Source organism: Hydractinia symbiolongicarpus, chromosome 10 (genome assembly GCF_029227915.1).
Source record: "Hydractinia symbiolongicarpus strain clone_291-10 chromosome 10, HSymV2.1, whole genome shotgun sequence".
NCBI classification, from domain to species: domain Eukaryota; kingdom Metazoa; phylum Cnidaria; class Hydrozoa; order Anthoathecata; family Hydractiniidae; genus Hydractinia; species Hydractinia symbiolongicarpus.
The window spans coordinates 9538904-9555714 of record NC_079884.1 but is presented as its reverse complement, the minus strand read 5'-3'; the positions used below and the strand labels follow the sequence as shown (position 1 = coordinate 9555714).

Sequence of the window (16811 nt, the reverse complement as noted above, 5' to 3'; positions counted from 1 at the left end):
CGACTACCTGCTACTACCTTATCCAGCCTATACATTTTCCTACTCCAGAAAGCATCCGTAGCACGTCGTCTCGCATCACCGTGCTCCTCTCCGTATGGTGGTATTTGGTATTAGCCCGCCTAATCTCCACCCCCTTGTCCTCCAGTAACCTCGTTACATCTGACTTGAACTCGGAACCGTTATCACACTGAAAGGTTTTAGGTATCGTAAAGGTCCTGCCTTGTAGGTATCTTTGATCACATCCGCAACCTCGCTAGCTTTTCTCGTCCTCAGGAGCACTAGCTATCTTATATCTCGAGGCCACGTCAATGCCCCTCAGTATATACTTGTACGTATTACCATATACCCGATCATGGGGCATGTAGAGTAGATCAAATTGATGCATTTCGTTGGGTGTTGTAATGGTGAAATGATGGTAGTCAATACGTTTCGGACGTCGAATTTGCCGGAGAAATAAGAGTTGACGAGACAGCCAGTGGGTTACTAGCTTTTTGGATAGGCCGCTCTCCTTCGCAAGTAATTTGATAGCTTTGCGTTCGGTCCACACAAGTTCTGGCATGTAGTAGATGTTGCTTAGCTTTTCCGCTACATATCTTTATTATATGTCAGAAAAACGTTCTTACAGATACTTGTATGCTATGAAGCCAAGCAGGGATAAGGAACCAATTCACCATCCTGTTGCTTCTTTGAAGGTGTAAAAATCAGATAATTGCGGGCCATCTTGTCCGAAACAATGTAGAATCTGTAAATATCGTAATCCAATTTACCAAGGCTTTTACCGGCCTTTAGTTGCACTTTCCGTTGCTTGGCAAACCAGTCGAGCTTGGCTTGTCGGTCCCGTGTCCATTGAGCCTGAGCTGCATTGAGATTTTCCATGGCCTCACCGTGCCTCTTCCTCTCAGCCTTACCGTGCCCCGAAAGCTTAGAAAATAAGAAGTTGGTCCCAGAGAATGCTAGGCCATTTATAGCCGCACCTGCGACGATAACAGCGATCGTTACCATCTCTCTTTATTTTAGTACTTAACGCTATGAAAGCGGCTATCCAAAATATTCAGTTGGGCATCTTGAAGCAAGTACACATAGGGCCTGAAATCCCCGGTGCCGTCGGCCTTTTTAGTCATGTGCAATGTAATGCCATCACTAAGGCGTTGTAGAGGCCTTCCGCTGCCATGTAAGATATGATCCGGGCCCGCTGGAAAATCGATAAAGAGGGTGTAACACTCGTTGAAGAATTGCCCAATGGTGACGTTAGAGTCGTGACTACCGAAAAGGTTCACAACTTGTTTGAGGTGGTCTTTGGGAAGCATCGCATGGCTATACAGTTCATTAGGCTCACCTTCCACCGTGACGTTGATTTTCTCAATCTTGGGATTATAGAACACCTTGTCGACGCCTGCATAGGGCTTCACTTTTCCAGGGTCTATAAAGAGTAAAAAAACGCCTTTGAGGCTTTTTGCAGGAATGTCGATTTGAAGGTTATGCCTTGTATCAGCCTTTTCATAGTGACTACCTTACTTCTTAGGATCCGTTCATAGAGTAGTGCAAAGTGGCTATAACGGCACATCATGGCACTTTCCAGGCCCTCGCGGGTGATCTTGTCAAACTCGAGCTTGATATTGGTGAATTATAGGCAACATCGGCCACCTTGGCTGCCGTGCTTTCCGGGGCTGCTGTCCACGCATCCTTGATCAGGTGCCAAATGTAGGACAAATTGGAGGGTGTCGTGGAGACCTTGCTGATAAAACGGCAGATCTCTCGTCAAATCAAACATCCTTCCTAATGGCACGCAGAAGGTGTTTCCATAGGCTGCAGTAATAGCCTTCTCTTCATCGGTCCCCACGTGATCACTAGCCTTGACCTGCAAGGCCCTGATGGTCCCGTCGTTTGGATTGATGCCGTCTAATGCGAGGTTGTTGTCACGATCAAATTTGGGTAGCCAGAGATCCCGATACACTGCCAGGGTTGCTATAATCAGATATATTTTGCACCTCATTACCATTCAAAGTGTTGCGTAGATTCCGCATCAGGCTTTTGCCGATATTGCTGACAATGGTACGTTTCGTGTTGGTTCCCGACAGCGTCAGGTCAAATAAGAGCTTGAGACTGCCAGGAAAGATGACATCATTCTGTGGCATATTTGGAATATTTCCTGCCCTTGATACCGAATAGCTGCTTCTTTTCTGCATATGGGTCTAGAGTCGTTCCGAATGAACTCATATTTATTATATATAAGGAAATCTTCTAATAAAATGCCAACTAATTCAATATTTAATCACGATCTTCGGGATTAGGGCCGTCCGGATGATAAACCCGATGATACTACGCAGAAACTTCCAAAACCCTCGGCAACGCCAGGGCCTTTAACGTCAGGAGAACAACAGGGTGTCCCGGGGGTGGACTTTCAGAGCAGAGGCAAAACTACTAAAATCAAAGGTTGACGACCTTTACGAACGTCTTAGTCATGTTTCGAGGCTGGGGAGGCCTATTGCTATACCTTACGACGAGTTTAGGGTGAAAGGGAAACGTCTTTTTTCAACAATATAGACCTTACAGCATTAATTACAAAAGATAAGGGTGGGTTGCGAGTTGCCGGGCAGATGATCAAGATTTTGAAGGCAGATCTCGTGCGGGCCCTGGGTTTTCCCGATTATGTTACTACACCCAAAAGGGATAAGGCAGTGGCCCAGGCACTTGGACAAAAGGTTGATGACATTTTGGATGATGATATCATTTTGATGGAATCGATAGAGGAATTTGTAGATGCCACGGAGAGCCTTATCCAAGAAACTTTATTTGGTGGTACTGATGAAGTTCTTAATGAACGTGAAATAAAAGGGTTTAACCAAGAAGCACAGACTATAAGGGGTAACTTGAAAATCTTGAAAAGCAAAATGATCTTATAGGAAAGCGAGATCGAAAAGGCAGAGGGAAAGGTGAAAGAACTCGAGGCACAGAAGGCCGGGGTAGACGAAGGACAAAGAGCCAATTTTGAAAGGGAAATAGCAAAGCTTGAGAAAAAAATTGAGCGATTTAAAAGAGACTGCGCAATATGCTCATAGCTTACGTTCTCCCAGATTTACAGCCAGCTGAAGGTCATCAAAGAAACGTTGATGAAAATTGCCAGAGATGACACGTCTTTGCTTTAAAAGCTAAAGACCCTCTTCAAAGAGCAGGGTATAACCATAGCGAGTATCATCTCTGCTATTGGTCTACTGATAAGCACTCTCGTGCTCGCAGTTACAAGAGAAGGTGCTGTTGGAGGTGCCGTCGGAGGTGCTGCAGGAAAAGGGTTTGTAGAGAAACACCTGGAGCGATTAGGTAAATTCATCAAATACCTGGTAGATAAAGCAGGTGCTGCATTACCCGGGATTATGGGTACCATAGTCTCGTTCTTCCTAAGAGTAGCGGCAAAGATTGTCGAATACGCAGCCAACCATCTGTACATGGCCATCGCGACTGTTTCTGGGTTTGTCCTGCTATATGTTGGAAAGAGAAAATAGGTCTAATATTAGCTATTTTTTAAGCCAGATGTAGGCAATGATGATCACGACCCCCGTCGCCGTACCCCTCACAACAGGCTTCTTATTCACATCAACCTGGACCCCAACGCTGGACCCTGCAATCTTGCCTATATGCGAGTACATGTCAGAGGGAAGCATGTACACACTATGCATGATGGCAAAATTGACCGCAGTTCGGGCATAGTGAAGCACCTTTTGAAATTCCGTGATATCATGCCCCACGTTCTCTTGACATTGTACCATGGCCTCAAATTTCTGCAATAGTATTTGCCTTGCTGTGTAGTTGTCAGCACCAGATCCGATTAATAATGCTTTGGCGCCCGCCTGCGACCCCAGCAACAAGAGCACGTAAACAGGGATACTTTTACTCAGCTTGGTCATACCTTCTGACGTTAGGCCTGGACTTGTGGGGATGATGAACTTAGCCCAGTTGCCATCAACCTGAGGCAACCAACGGCCGTTGGTGAGTGACGACATGACGGCTTTGAACTTCTACAGGCTATTAGGATCTGCACCGTATGCGCGACAGACTTGGGCGTATCCGGAGTTTGAGTAGGGGTTTTTGTACTGAGGAAACTTATCGTCATACGGCATGGGAACCTTCATTTTTGCTAGGATACGACGCATATGGTAATAGATATGGAACTTAAAAATTGAGTTGACAAGGGGTATGGAACCCGTCATGTGCTTGGCAGATATGCCTAATGCAGTGGTTGCGCAATGGGTGGCAAAATTAATCTGAATGTTCCAGTAGTCCAAGGCCTGTCCTGTCCAACCCACCCTGACAGCATTATTTAGCAAATCTGTAGGGATTTTGATGGCATACTTGGTAAACTCAGGCAATGCCACTTCAATGTGCGAGTCTGTATACACGTACAGGCCCTGATGCTCAAGGCTCGTAATACCAAGTAGCCACTCTCCCCTGTTGGATTTGTACTTTGCCTTGGGGTTGTACGAATACATGTTCATCCTTTTCTTCTAACAAGAAAGGGATAAAGCAACTCTACATCACTGATATAGAAAATCCTACAATATTTGAGGACTACCTAAGACAGGATAGTAGGATAGCCTTGAAATCCATCAGAATCAGGCCTGTATGACTGAACCTGTACAGTAACAACGAGTTTGCCATACGTAAGGAAGGGGCCATGCGGGTGGAAATCCGAATCTAGATCATGAAAGGTCTGTATAGAATCGAAGATCTGGCAACTATCGTCAACTCCCAGGCAGGGGACAAAATTAAGCTTTTTGTCCTGAAAAATGGACTCTGTAGGCGTGTCAGTGACGGCTATACGGTGGTGATGAATCGATAACTGCAAGAGCTCTTAGGCCTACTCTACGATCCCGCAAAAAAGTACTATGGGAAGGGTGATTATAATGCATACTATATGACTGATGTTTACCATAGATTAAGACTTGTTTGTCCGCAGTTTGATGAAGATGCCTACTTAAAGGAAAGAAGTCTAAAATTCTGGCTTTACTTCCCACCAAAGATCTAAACGCTTGGGGGGGGGGGAGAGGACATGTTAAGCTGGAGTTTTGACACTCCAATCTACCTACCCCTGAAAGATTTCACGGACCGTCTAGAGTTCATGTTAACGGACGAATATCACCATGAGAAGAACGTTTCGTTCACCGGCCTTACAATGCATCTGCTTATAGAATAAATGAGCGATATAGCTAAGCTTTACCCGAATTTACCTAGTGCATCTGCACAAAGCGCCGATATGTCGGATGAAAGCCAGGTCTACAGACTCAAAAAAAGATGATATTGAGAAGTATCTGCGAAATGAGATCAAGGAGCGGGACCAGCTGGCCACCTTATAGGACATATAAAATATATGGTATTTTAATCCTCACTCAGCAACCATTCCGTATTATATACCTGTGGGTAGTAGTTTTTACCTTGGACATACACCGATGAAATAGCCAAGATGGCACTGGCTTGGCAGGGTTCATCGTAGGGTACTATATGAACATTATAGTATGGTGGCTCAAGGCCAACGTAGATACCGTGGAATTTAGTCGTGATTGCATCCTTGTAGTATTTGAGTTTAGCGTTCACGTAACGGTCCTTTTTCACAGGCTCTGTCGTCAATTGCTCAGAAATCAGCCCCTCGATGTTGGACCAGATTTAACGATACTTCACAATCCAATCAGGGTACTCTTTGAAATCAAGACTCATCGCCGGTTCCGCATTGGCGTTGTACCAGGTGACCCCATGCAGGGACCAGATCAAGGGATTTTTGGTGTTTTTACCCTGAAGGCTACTACGAGGTCTCGTGTATGGTAGCCTATAATGTACCGATTATCCTTACCTCCATTGGCAGGAATAGGATCCGACACTGTCAGATAGACCACGTTGATATCGTTGATGTCTGTAAAAATCTCATTCTCAAATCGTAGCATCTTGTTTATTGTAATTCGAACGACTTTAGAGAGTTGCTTGTCATTGTACATACGCAACCACCCCCGTTATATGTGATATAGTCCTGGTAGCAGTACCAGCATAAAAGTTTACTATTTACCACGAACTTTCGCCCACAGGTACATCTGTCGTACACATCTGTCATCCACATCTTTACCGCGCATGCGTCGTTTTTAGATGACATCAGGGAATTCCCCCTACATAGTGCGCTAGAACTTTTTGGCTCATTTGCAGCATTGATGACGTCAGCACTCTATAGGGACTTCCCCTTGCATGACTCAGCACTGATCATTAGGGACTTACCCTTGAATTCCATGACTCAACACCGCATGTTATGGATTTGTTGTGGTTGGCTGTGGCGTGTGTGCGTGCGCGTGCGCAACTGCGCTAGAACATAAATATTTCCCTATCTCTGATATTGCGGAAGCCAAATCCATGACAAAATAAGTTCAGGAACTTTGACCCCAATCCCACTTGAATCCAATCGAAGGTGTACTTAAGCAGGGGTTGAACTGACAACTTCCGCAGTGGAAGTAAACGCTTTACCGTAAGGCTACCAGCTGGTCACCCTTTGGTTGACAGTCGCCTGGATTCTAATTTGCTTACTTTAACACCGTCTCGTATAATCTGCCATTAGATTCGATTGGCACCAGTTGGGAGGACCTTTCTTTTGACTAAAGTTTTGTGATTGCTACGATAGTGGTACCAGCCTGCTGATTTTTCTACTTTTCATATAAATTATCATTTGTTTCCTTTCTGTTTATGACAGTCTCGAACTGTTGGCGTGTTATGCGTCATGGAGTGGTGATTCTGTATGATGTAGTATCACTTTTCCTCCTGTCGTTTTCAGGCTCGAGTTTACTTGAAGGGAAGAAAGTGTTTGCGGAAGAAACCTTTGGGATTTGGGAAATTAGATCTCCAAGAATTTTACTGCTAATAGACTAGATGAAAAATGTTGTAGAGCCGCAAAAGTATATTTCCTCAAGGACTTTGTTTTGAATTAAGTAACGTTGCTCCGTCATATTTTTATTTTTATCAGCATTTTTATATTCGCTTAAGTAAACTAAGAATTTTTAACTGTCAATGTACGATTTTCTTTACTTTTTAATAGATCGTAAAAATTGGAAACAGTCGAAAAAAGGGATCAGTTGGATCAAAAATAATTAGCATGTGACGACTTATCCCATTTTGCAAATTCTTAAAATGGATTTTTCATTAATTCCCATGTTTCTTGAATTATTTAATCTTTGCGTACGTCCAACAACACGAATATAAGGCAATTGTTCCAAATTGAAAATTAAAGTAAAATCAATAAAATATTTTATTTTACTAATGTTTTGATGAAGAAAACAGTTTCTTTACCAGTTATCCAAACTATCGAATACACGTCCGACAGACCCATAACCGCAAAAAATTTTTCCCAGTATAGCTAGAGCGCAAAGTTTCTTCTGCACATGTTTTTTTGCCTAAGTAATTTCGCTTTTTCCATATCAAAGAGATATTTGGAATGGTGATGTTTCAGATGGAGGCTGTCCAGTGGTGGCTATCCGAGGGACGAATTGTACAAAAATATATTATCCAGGGTCGAAGGGGAATTGTACTAGAACCGTACTTTATAAACGGTTTTGATTGAAACATATAAACAGATGCATGATCTCACCAGATGTAGGATAATGTGCGCTTCCGAGACAAACAGTAAAATAAAGTAACCACAAAATATGAGCTCGTGTATCGGAACTTTGCAATGGTAAACTGTTTTAACCTTTTATTGACATTTTCAATTTAATTGCGAGTTCATTAACCTCAACTTATATCATAATCATAAAGAAAATCTAACCTTGCGAATTATGTAAAGACTAAACATGCGGCTGTCAGATTTAAACCTTGCAGGAAAAAAAAAACATGCATAGACATAACAGAGCAAAAATAAAAAGCCGTAATGGAGTGTGTTTAAAAGAAACAAATTTGTTTTAATCATGTGATTTTCTGTGTGTGGGCTATATTTCCAATACCGCTTTATAAAAATGACAGAAGACATATATGTAAATTGTACGTAAATTCCCTCAACTTGATAAAATCAGCTTCGTGACTGTCCGAACATAAAGTAAATCCAAGAGACGTTTACGGACGTGGATAACAGCACCGCCCATTCATTAACTAGCATAATCTATTGGCTAATTAACCTATGACATCATTGGATTATAATTCCCTGTTTTTAAAAGTAATTGCACATAAGTTACATGCAGAATTTTACATATTTATTTAGTTGATAAAACATGCAGACAATAAAGAGAAGTTTAAAGCTTATAGTATTATTGAGTTTGTTGTTGGTTTTCGCGTTGTACGTAAAATGTATATTATCGAGCTCGTGGCGCGGAAATAATAAAATTCGTACAGGTATAATCAGTGGTAAATCTAAATCTATTGAGATACATCACGGATTATGGTACATTTGTGTGCACCCAGACGGTCAGTGTGTAGGCTTGAAAGCTGCAGAGTTGAAGGAAGAGAAAGAGGAATATGAAATAGGTAGGGTTAATAAAATTTGTTTTAACTATGTGTCTGCAATATAAATAAAAGAAATAGACATCTAGCAACCTCGTCCCCAAGGTGATTTGCTTTTTTGACATCGAGGTCGGTGGCATAGAAATCTTGTTAGCCGTCGAATAAGACTTGAAATCAAGCAACAAACCCTGGGGATAAGGATGGACATCTAGGAAGCGGTAAAAGGTGACCAAATTTTGGGTTTGTAATTAATATTTTTTACTGACTAAATTTTTTCTACTTATTTTTTTACCGATCAAACATTTTTATCTACAAGTATTAATGTCGTGAACGGACCATTTCTTTTCAACCAGACGACAGAATACTAACTTTAAAATCTTTAGACTAAAACCAAAACCTTTTAAAAAATGTTAACAAAAAATCTTTTTACCTGACTAAATGCTTTTACATATATAACATTTTGTTCCAAGGGTAGTTTGTCTTTTTAATAAATTTCATAGCGGCCACGCTTAGGCCTCAAAAGAACCTGGGGATGAGGTTGAACATGTTTATGTTTTAATTAAGTTAAAGTTTTAAGTTAAAAGTCATGGAAACATTCTTACATAAAGCATTTTCCATGACGATCTTCCTAATTTTCTATTGGTTGGCATTTTGGAAGTATCCTTCTCGAAACAAACAAATTAAAAAAAAATTCTTGCTTTTGTTTTTAATCTTCTGTAGCAATTTTTAAAATTACTCCTTTCTCAACCTCGTCCCCAGAGCTCTATTGCACCCATACCTTACGTGGAATAATTTTCGCGTGGATTACTTTTGCGAATGCTGACCTTGAAAAAATTTGCGTGGATTTATTTTCGCGAATAACAAGATTTAAAAACATTTTTTTTTGACTTATTTTCGCGAATAAGCTTACCTTGAAAATTTTACGCAAGTATTTTACGAAAGTATTTGCGAAAAAAGGATCAATAACAGGAAGAGGAAACAACAAAAAAAACATTTCGCTGTAAATTATTTGTTTGCAACATCGATGATCATAACTTTAGTTACATATACTAAGCATGCCGATTACATTTTTATAAAAAATTTACTAATAACAACTTGGATTAATTTTCGCAAATTACTAGATTCGAACGATTTCGCGTGCATTCACAAAAATTCGTCAAATCGCGAAAATAATCCACGCACAGTAACTACATCATGCCTAGATAACTTTCTTTAGCACGGGGCGATAAGTTTATTAAGGCAATATACCCTGGAAATGAAGTTGTAAAAACTCATATTAAGCATTTCCAAACTCTTCTTTAAACATCTAGAGTGTATCAATAACCACATTCTCGCCTATCCCAAGTTTTATCTTGTCTATCCTGACTTCTTTGAAGGCCAACCTCGTTTACAGTGCATTTTCTTTCTTCTTGTTACTTCCTAGTGGAAAAATGTATTCCATTCATTATACTAACTTTTTTAGAGAAGCGATTAAATATCACACGATATTTAATTTTAACTTCCGTCTTCTTAACCGTCGCATCTGTCGTGGCGATATTCGTTTTCGTCTTCTTCAATGATGAAACAGCACGTGGTGTAGCCACCATCATTATCATCGAATGTTTTGCACGTGAGTCTAATTTTAACAACTTCATCTCCAAACTGCTTTCTATATGCAAATAAATTGATGCATTGATGAAACTTAGGTTAATATTTACTTAGCTTTTTCTTTGTTTATTTTGTCTTAGTGATAGCTGGCTGCATCGCAATGGCGAATTTTAAAGAATTCTTCACCATCACAGGAGAAATATGGAAGAAATATGAATCTGGCTACATACTTGGTTGGATAGCTTCCAGTTTACTCGGCGTCCCTATTATCTTTACCACAATTCTTTTAATTATAAAGGTGACTCATAAAGACAGAGTTGTACCACCGCGTATATATACATTTGAAGAAGACTACGAGGCCGTTAAATATGACGAATACATCAAAAATAAGCCAATTTCAGGCTCATGGTGAAATTTGTTTCGTAGGAAGTTTTTAAGAGAGAATTTGTGAGAAGTGTTGTGAAATAAGAAAACCCGCGAACGCAATTAAAATCCACAAAATATTTTGAGCATTTTTGGAAATACAGATCTTGAATTTTAAACCTGCAAAAGTCAATTTTTGGAAATTAAATTCCGTTAGAAATTTAAACTTGGAAGTTAGTTATAAAGATTTTAATACACGCCTTGTAAAACTTTTATAAATTTTATATAAATAGTCGTTAGCCCGTGGAGAAATCCACGGGTTCGATCGTCCTTTTTATACTTGCGCAGCTAAGCTACTATTTTGCGTGACAGACGGACAGACGTATACGGGTATGATAATATAGACTAGACGTTAGTTCGTGAAAAAATGCACGGGGTCGCCCGTCCTTTATATATCGCATTTCGTGTTTCCGCCACGGGACTCGCCTATCGCGGACAGACAGACAAAATACGGCTATTATTAAAGAGATTTTATAAGAGAAAAAATACGAGTGCTTATAAATATGTACATATATTTGAATTTTTGTATATTCTTAAGTAGAAATAAATACTATGACAGAAAATTGTCGGAGTTTTTTCAAAACCTATGATAACAGTTGATCGCACACGCATATACCCTTCCTTTTTAATTTTACACAACGAATTTTTTTACGCGCGATGTGTGCAACCAAATATTAACCAAATATTATAAATAGTTTCTCTATTTCTTTCTCAATACATAATAATATAATTCCCTAACTGACGTTTTCCAAGCCTTATTTCTAACGGTTATTGACGCTATACGTCAGAAGAAATCGAATCTAATCGGTCACGCTAACTTTAACGACAATCTGATTGGTCCAAGTAATTGTTACAACAAAAAATTGAACAAAATTTTATTTTTTGTAAAACGGTCGTTAGCTAAAATGAAAAACTGAAATAAAATTATCCTAGAGTAAATAAAAACGAAAACTAAATGTACACTATAAATACTACAACTCAATCAAATTTTATGGAAGGTTTTTCTTCTGGCACAACATTACTTTCCTTATTTGATATAACACTATGTCGGCCATAACCGAGAAATCGAACCAAAAATAGCCAGCAAGTATATGCGAACACACCAGTTAAAAAGAAACACCAAAAGATGGTGATATGTTTTGGTGGAGGTAGCGTGACCACATCCCATAAAAATTTAACCGAAATTAAAGCTTCCGTGATTATGATGGAAGCTAAAACCCACGATTGCTGACCAAACTTTTTACATGTACTAAAACAAAAAGAAAAACAGCTTAAACGTATTTAAATTCAGGAACCAAAGAGCATCATACATTCTGCAGATCAGTGAAAATACCGAGAACTGACAACAAGGATAGGGCAAAATACAAAAATTAAGTTCACACTAAAGCGCACTCTTCCTTTGGGCACGACGATTTACTTAATCACGGTGTCGCACAGATTAAACTGCGATGTAATTAACTAAATAGGATTTCATTGTTTTTTATCGTAGTCACGTGGTTTATACAGAATTTGAAAAGCGATGCGATTCGATGCCATAAGAATTTCATAGGGCGATATATTATGCCGTTTCCTTGTGAATAGAGAATTTTTATAAAGAAAATATATATTCAGACCTGTCGTTAAGATAATCATAAGTTTCCCGGCATGCAACTAATCCCATTAATGAATACAAAGCCAGTCGGAATCCGATAAGATTATTCGTTGGGGGGATCCACAACGCAGCCTTCATGTAAAACACATTCAATTCCGCTAATGAAAACTAAAGAGAATAAGAGTCACATCACCACTGTTCAGAAATGTATATCATCATCATTTTTGTGACTACAGGTGTGAAGTATTGCTTCTAAAAAGGGTGAACTAAACCACTCCTCGAAACTAATTTGAGGGGATAACGAGTTTAAAAATGATGTTGGACTCATTTAAAAAAGAATCCGATTCAATTGAATTTATATTTAAGAAATAGTAATTTTTTATATTTTGTTTCATAAGTAATTTTAGAGTTAGAAAGACGCCGGAAGATAACTTCATTAATGTATAGATATTAGTCACTGATAAACATAAAAACAAATGCCGAAATAACACTTGTTTGCTAGTTCCAGGTCTCTTAAATTTTTTGCTAATGATCAAACAACTTGAGATCTGCACACCAGTTGGGTGCCCCAAAACTGCGGATAATTATTCCTATTGCCATAATTTTGGGACCTTAATGTAAAAGGGCAAGCCGTCAAACAAATCTAGGCATGGGGTTAAAAATCAAACAGGTCTGGTACGAGTAATCTAGTGACATTAGCATGTGGGACCTACTTAAAAATGTGTCAGCATATAACTATGAAGAATGAGTTATTTTCTTCAGGAAATCATGTAAATTAACTGATGACCTAAACAAATGTATCTTCCAAATAGGCGTAGGCGCCAGGAGTGGGCCACAGGATGACAGCATTTTTCGCATCGTATTGCCACAAAACTTGAAACGAATGCTAGTTAGCACATTAAGAGATAATTTTGATAAAACAGATAGGTGACGTCAGCACATATTTTAAGGTGGCAAATAAAGATTGGAATGAACAAATGGATATTTAAGGGAACATTATATCATTGGTTCGAAATCCTTTTCCTGATCACCTGTTCAACCCTTAAGAGAAGAAAAAAAAAGTTAAACATGTTCACACTTACCATAAAAATTAACAGCAGAACTGTAAACCATCTTTTTAAAGAAACCGTTGCATTCCAGTTAAACTTTCTCCAACTGTAAGGAGTAAACTGCTCTACAAGACGCAACAGCCTACCACTGTATGTTGGAATATCTAACACGTCTCGCCAGTTGTATTTCTAATCCAAATCAAACAATATAAAAAATATTAGTAGTAGTATTAGTGAAGAGCTTTAATTTCATAGCTTTTTCTTTTCAGATTAACATTTTAAAATAAATCAATTCAGCAATTTTCAACAGTCTATTAAATGTACCTTCATTTCTAAATAATGCAAGGTATACATTCCAAACACTATACCACCTCCATTGCAAAGAATGAAATCCATGAACCACTGAAAAAAAAATCAAATTAATAATATAATATTAAAACTGTAAATTTTTTGATAGTTACCACGTGTTACAAATTTCAGTCTATTTGTAGGAAAAAATGAGTACGCAAAGTACTGTTGACACTGGACACACAAATTTCAATTGTGAAGTCTTAACTCTGCAAATGTTTTTCATCTTTTGTTATTGTCCTAACTAAATTTTCCTTTTCTTGTTTAAAACCATAGAGATAAAAAGATATTAAAAATCCACATACGTGATCCCACCAACATTCAGAGAAGTTTGGAAGTTGATGTTGAAGAGAGTATTCGTTTATCTCAAACATCAAACTTAAAATAAACGTCATCCAGTAGTCCCGAAGTATCAAAGTTTTTATCCACCAACCAATAAAATGTGCAGGAACAAACGCATCAAACTTGTCCTGAAAAAGAACAAAAATTACCTATACGTAATCCCTTCCACTGATACACTTCACTCCTAACTAATAAACTTGGTTGTTGAAAGTTTAGGGTTAAAATTTACTTAACCTAAAACTTACTTTACTTATGTAAGTCATAACCCTTTCCACTAACAATTTAAATATAATTCAGTAAAGAAACAGATTTCATATTCACGCAGTTACTCTCTTTCACTATTAAAGGTTTTTTTCAGAGGTCTTACCCACACATTATGCCATGGGTTTTCTGTGTTATTTTTATCATAGATTAAACAGTTACCACCATAATCATGTTCAGGTAAGTCCTTTCCTAAAGCTGGATCGATGTGTGACATCCAACGTCTCGCATCTGTCGCAGTCTTAAAGAAAAGACGGCAAAGATTAGGATATTTTTATTGTTAGTATGAAGTTGCAGTGTGACATTTTTAAAAAAAAACAAAAAAAAAACAAGAAATAAAAGTATAAAAAAAAACAAAAAATAAAAGTAATAAAAGTATTATTATTATTATTGATGGCTGATTTGCATCAATTTTACAAAGTGCATATGAACAACACTTACTTGAAACAGAAGAAATATTAGACATAATTCGTATATGATACTTGCACACACGACAAGGCGCCAAAATGCTAAAAACATATACCATAAATTACAGACTACATCAATCGAAATTTAACTGTAAAGTGATAACTTGAACTCTAAAGTGATAACTTTTCTCAGTAAAAATTTTTTTTTACCTGGATGAGGACGTAGAAACGGTCCATCTTTTACTTGTGTTACTCCGAACGCCATAAAAACTGCAAAACAGGCAATGACACCCCTGAAAGAAGCAGGTATTGGAGAAACTAGTATATACATAAAAAGCTAATTAAGCAGTTGCTGGCTTATTCTGAAATATTTTGGCATTTGTGCTAGTGAAAGATGTTTTAGGTGTGCTTTCAGATCCTGAATTGTCAACTTCACATACATTAGCTTCATAGCATAAAGAAAAGAACCATTATTTTTATATATACAAAGAAATACCTTTTTGCATTGTATTCCGACGAATTATCTGTCGAATTTTCAACAACAGCGACATAACACAAGACAATAATCAACATAAGCAGAACACTGATTGTGTGTGACTGGCTAAAATGAAAAGAAAATACACATACAAATATAAATATAAATAATACATAACATATGTGTAAGCCAATACAATAAATGTGTACATGTATAATATAAGTTTAAGGAAAAAGGCATTTCAGAATAAAACAATATATTCCGGCTCAAGCTTCAGTTGATGTCCAGCGAAGACTTGAGCCAAAACATATCATTTTATTCTAAAATGTGTTATCCCTAAACTTATATAAGTAATATATATTACAGGGTTGTCACTTTTCTATTCTGTTTTTCCAACCGCTAATTGATATTGCTTTCCAACCAAAAAAGGAACTTGAATTCCAGCCAACACAAAAGTATTTATATACATATTCTATTATGTATTATGGATAAATTATTATCTATCTGGAAGGATTTGGGTTCAAACCTAGGCCGAGTCTTGTCAAAGACTATAAAATTGATCCTTTCTGGTTAATTCAGCACGAGAATAGGATTAATATCCTAGAGAAATTGTCTAGTTGAGTGCTTGTACTATAAAATCCCCTTAGCAGGACTCTCCTTGATATAACAGTACCATTAGAAGCCAAAAAAGCTATCTGGGGTAAATAATAGTAATAATAATAACTCTTATAATTACATTAAAAGCTTGCATAAATTCTGACTGTACATAGAGGTAGGTTTATGCTTGTAAGAGGTTTTAGTGAATTATTTTGTTATTATTCAAAACTTACGTTTCCCTTTTCAACTAAACAAGGATTGTTGAAATTATCTTAGTAGAAACAAAATTATTTTATTATAACATAGATCCCGAACTACACTACTTTATTAATATTTCTTGGTCCATCCAGATGGAAGAGGGAGTCAAGTCAATCAGCCCATGTCCATAATAAAGAAGAAAATCATTTGTTGAAGGCCCCACCCAAATAGGCTTGAGGAGGATGTTTTTAATATTGTTCAAGAAAGCACATGCTTTAATTTCAAATTATATAAAAATCAAAAATGAATTTCCGGCAAGATCTAGGTGAAAAAAAGGAAAACTAGGCTTGCTTTTTTTCATGTGATGCCATTTAGCTACACCTTTTGTGAGAAATCTTTGAAAAAAGTGAGATCTTAGCAAAAGTAGCAAATCTGCATACTCACTAGTACATGATCAAACTCTAAAAGTACATTTTTATATGAAACAAGAGTAGCTATATTGAATTAAATGTTACTATGTGTTACTAACATATTGTCAGTTCTTGTGACTACTGACTGCAGGTCGAATCCAGCTTGCTCCAGATCTATCTATAGTGATGCACAAAGTAGCTCTATTTTATTTTGATTACGCTGATCATACTTGGCTCGTCGTGATCTTAGGTCTGATCAGGGTAAACTATTTTCAGTAGAAAACTGATACACAGATGTGTCATGATAAACCTCTATCTTCAAATTTAGGGATATTTGAGGCCAAAATATTATAACTATACTAGCAACTAGCACTTACCCAAACAAAGATATTTGTGAATGGAAACGGCTAATATTGTCTCCTGTCGCCAGAACTTCATTATTGTATTCGTTCCTTGGTCTGCTTTCTCTTATCGAATTTCTTGTCCTGACAGTATCAGATAATGTCATCTCACTAAAAGTTCTAGCCAGACACGATATTCGACTGATAATTCACAAAACAATCCAAAACGCTTTCGGTTTTGCATAAAATTTTGAATGGGGTTCCTCCCGCGAATTACCCCCGTTTTACCCGCGGTTTTATAACTTGGCATTTTTGTCAACAAAGTTTT

The 16811-nt window shown here is 37.8% G+C and overlaps 2 protein-coding genes across 2 annotated transcripts; one reads left to right on the top strand and one right to left on the bottom strand.

Annotated features, from left to right (window-relative positions):
• Positions 1-7223: 7223 nt before the first annotated feature.
• Positions 7224-10868, top strand: LOC130662580 (uncharacterized). Its single transcript, XM_057461473.1, has 3 exons — positions 7224-8478; positions 9917-10063; positions 10182-10868. The coding sequence occupies exons 1-3, from the start codon at positions 8226-8228 to the stop codon at positions 10451-10453; spliced, it is 672 nt and encodes a 223-aa protein (XP_057317456.1). The 5' UTR covers positions 7224-8225; the 3' UTR covers positions 10454-10868.
• A 145-nt stretch (positions 10869-11013) lies between these two features.
• On the bottom strand, positions 11014-16791 carry LOC130662579 (phosphatidylserine synthase 2-like). Its single transcript, XM_057461472.1, has 10 exons — positions 16520-16791; positions 14959-15063; positions 14673-14755; positions 14497-14564; positions 14162-14296; positions 13758-13922; positions 13429-13506; positions 13138-13293; positions 12078-12223; positions 11014-11713 (listed from the first exon to the last, which is right to left on the bottom strand). Exons 1-10 carry the CDS (start codon positions 16648-16650, stop codon positions 11443-11445), a joined length of 1338 nt encoding a protein of 445 aa, XP_057317455.1. The 5' UTR covers positions 16651-16791; the 3' UTR covers positions 11014-11442.
• Positions 16792-16811: the final 20 nt, after the last annotated feature.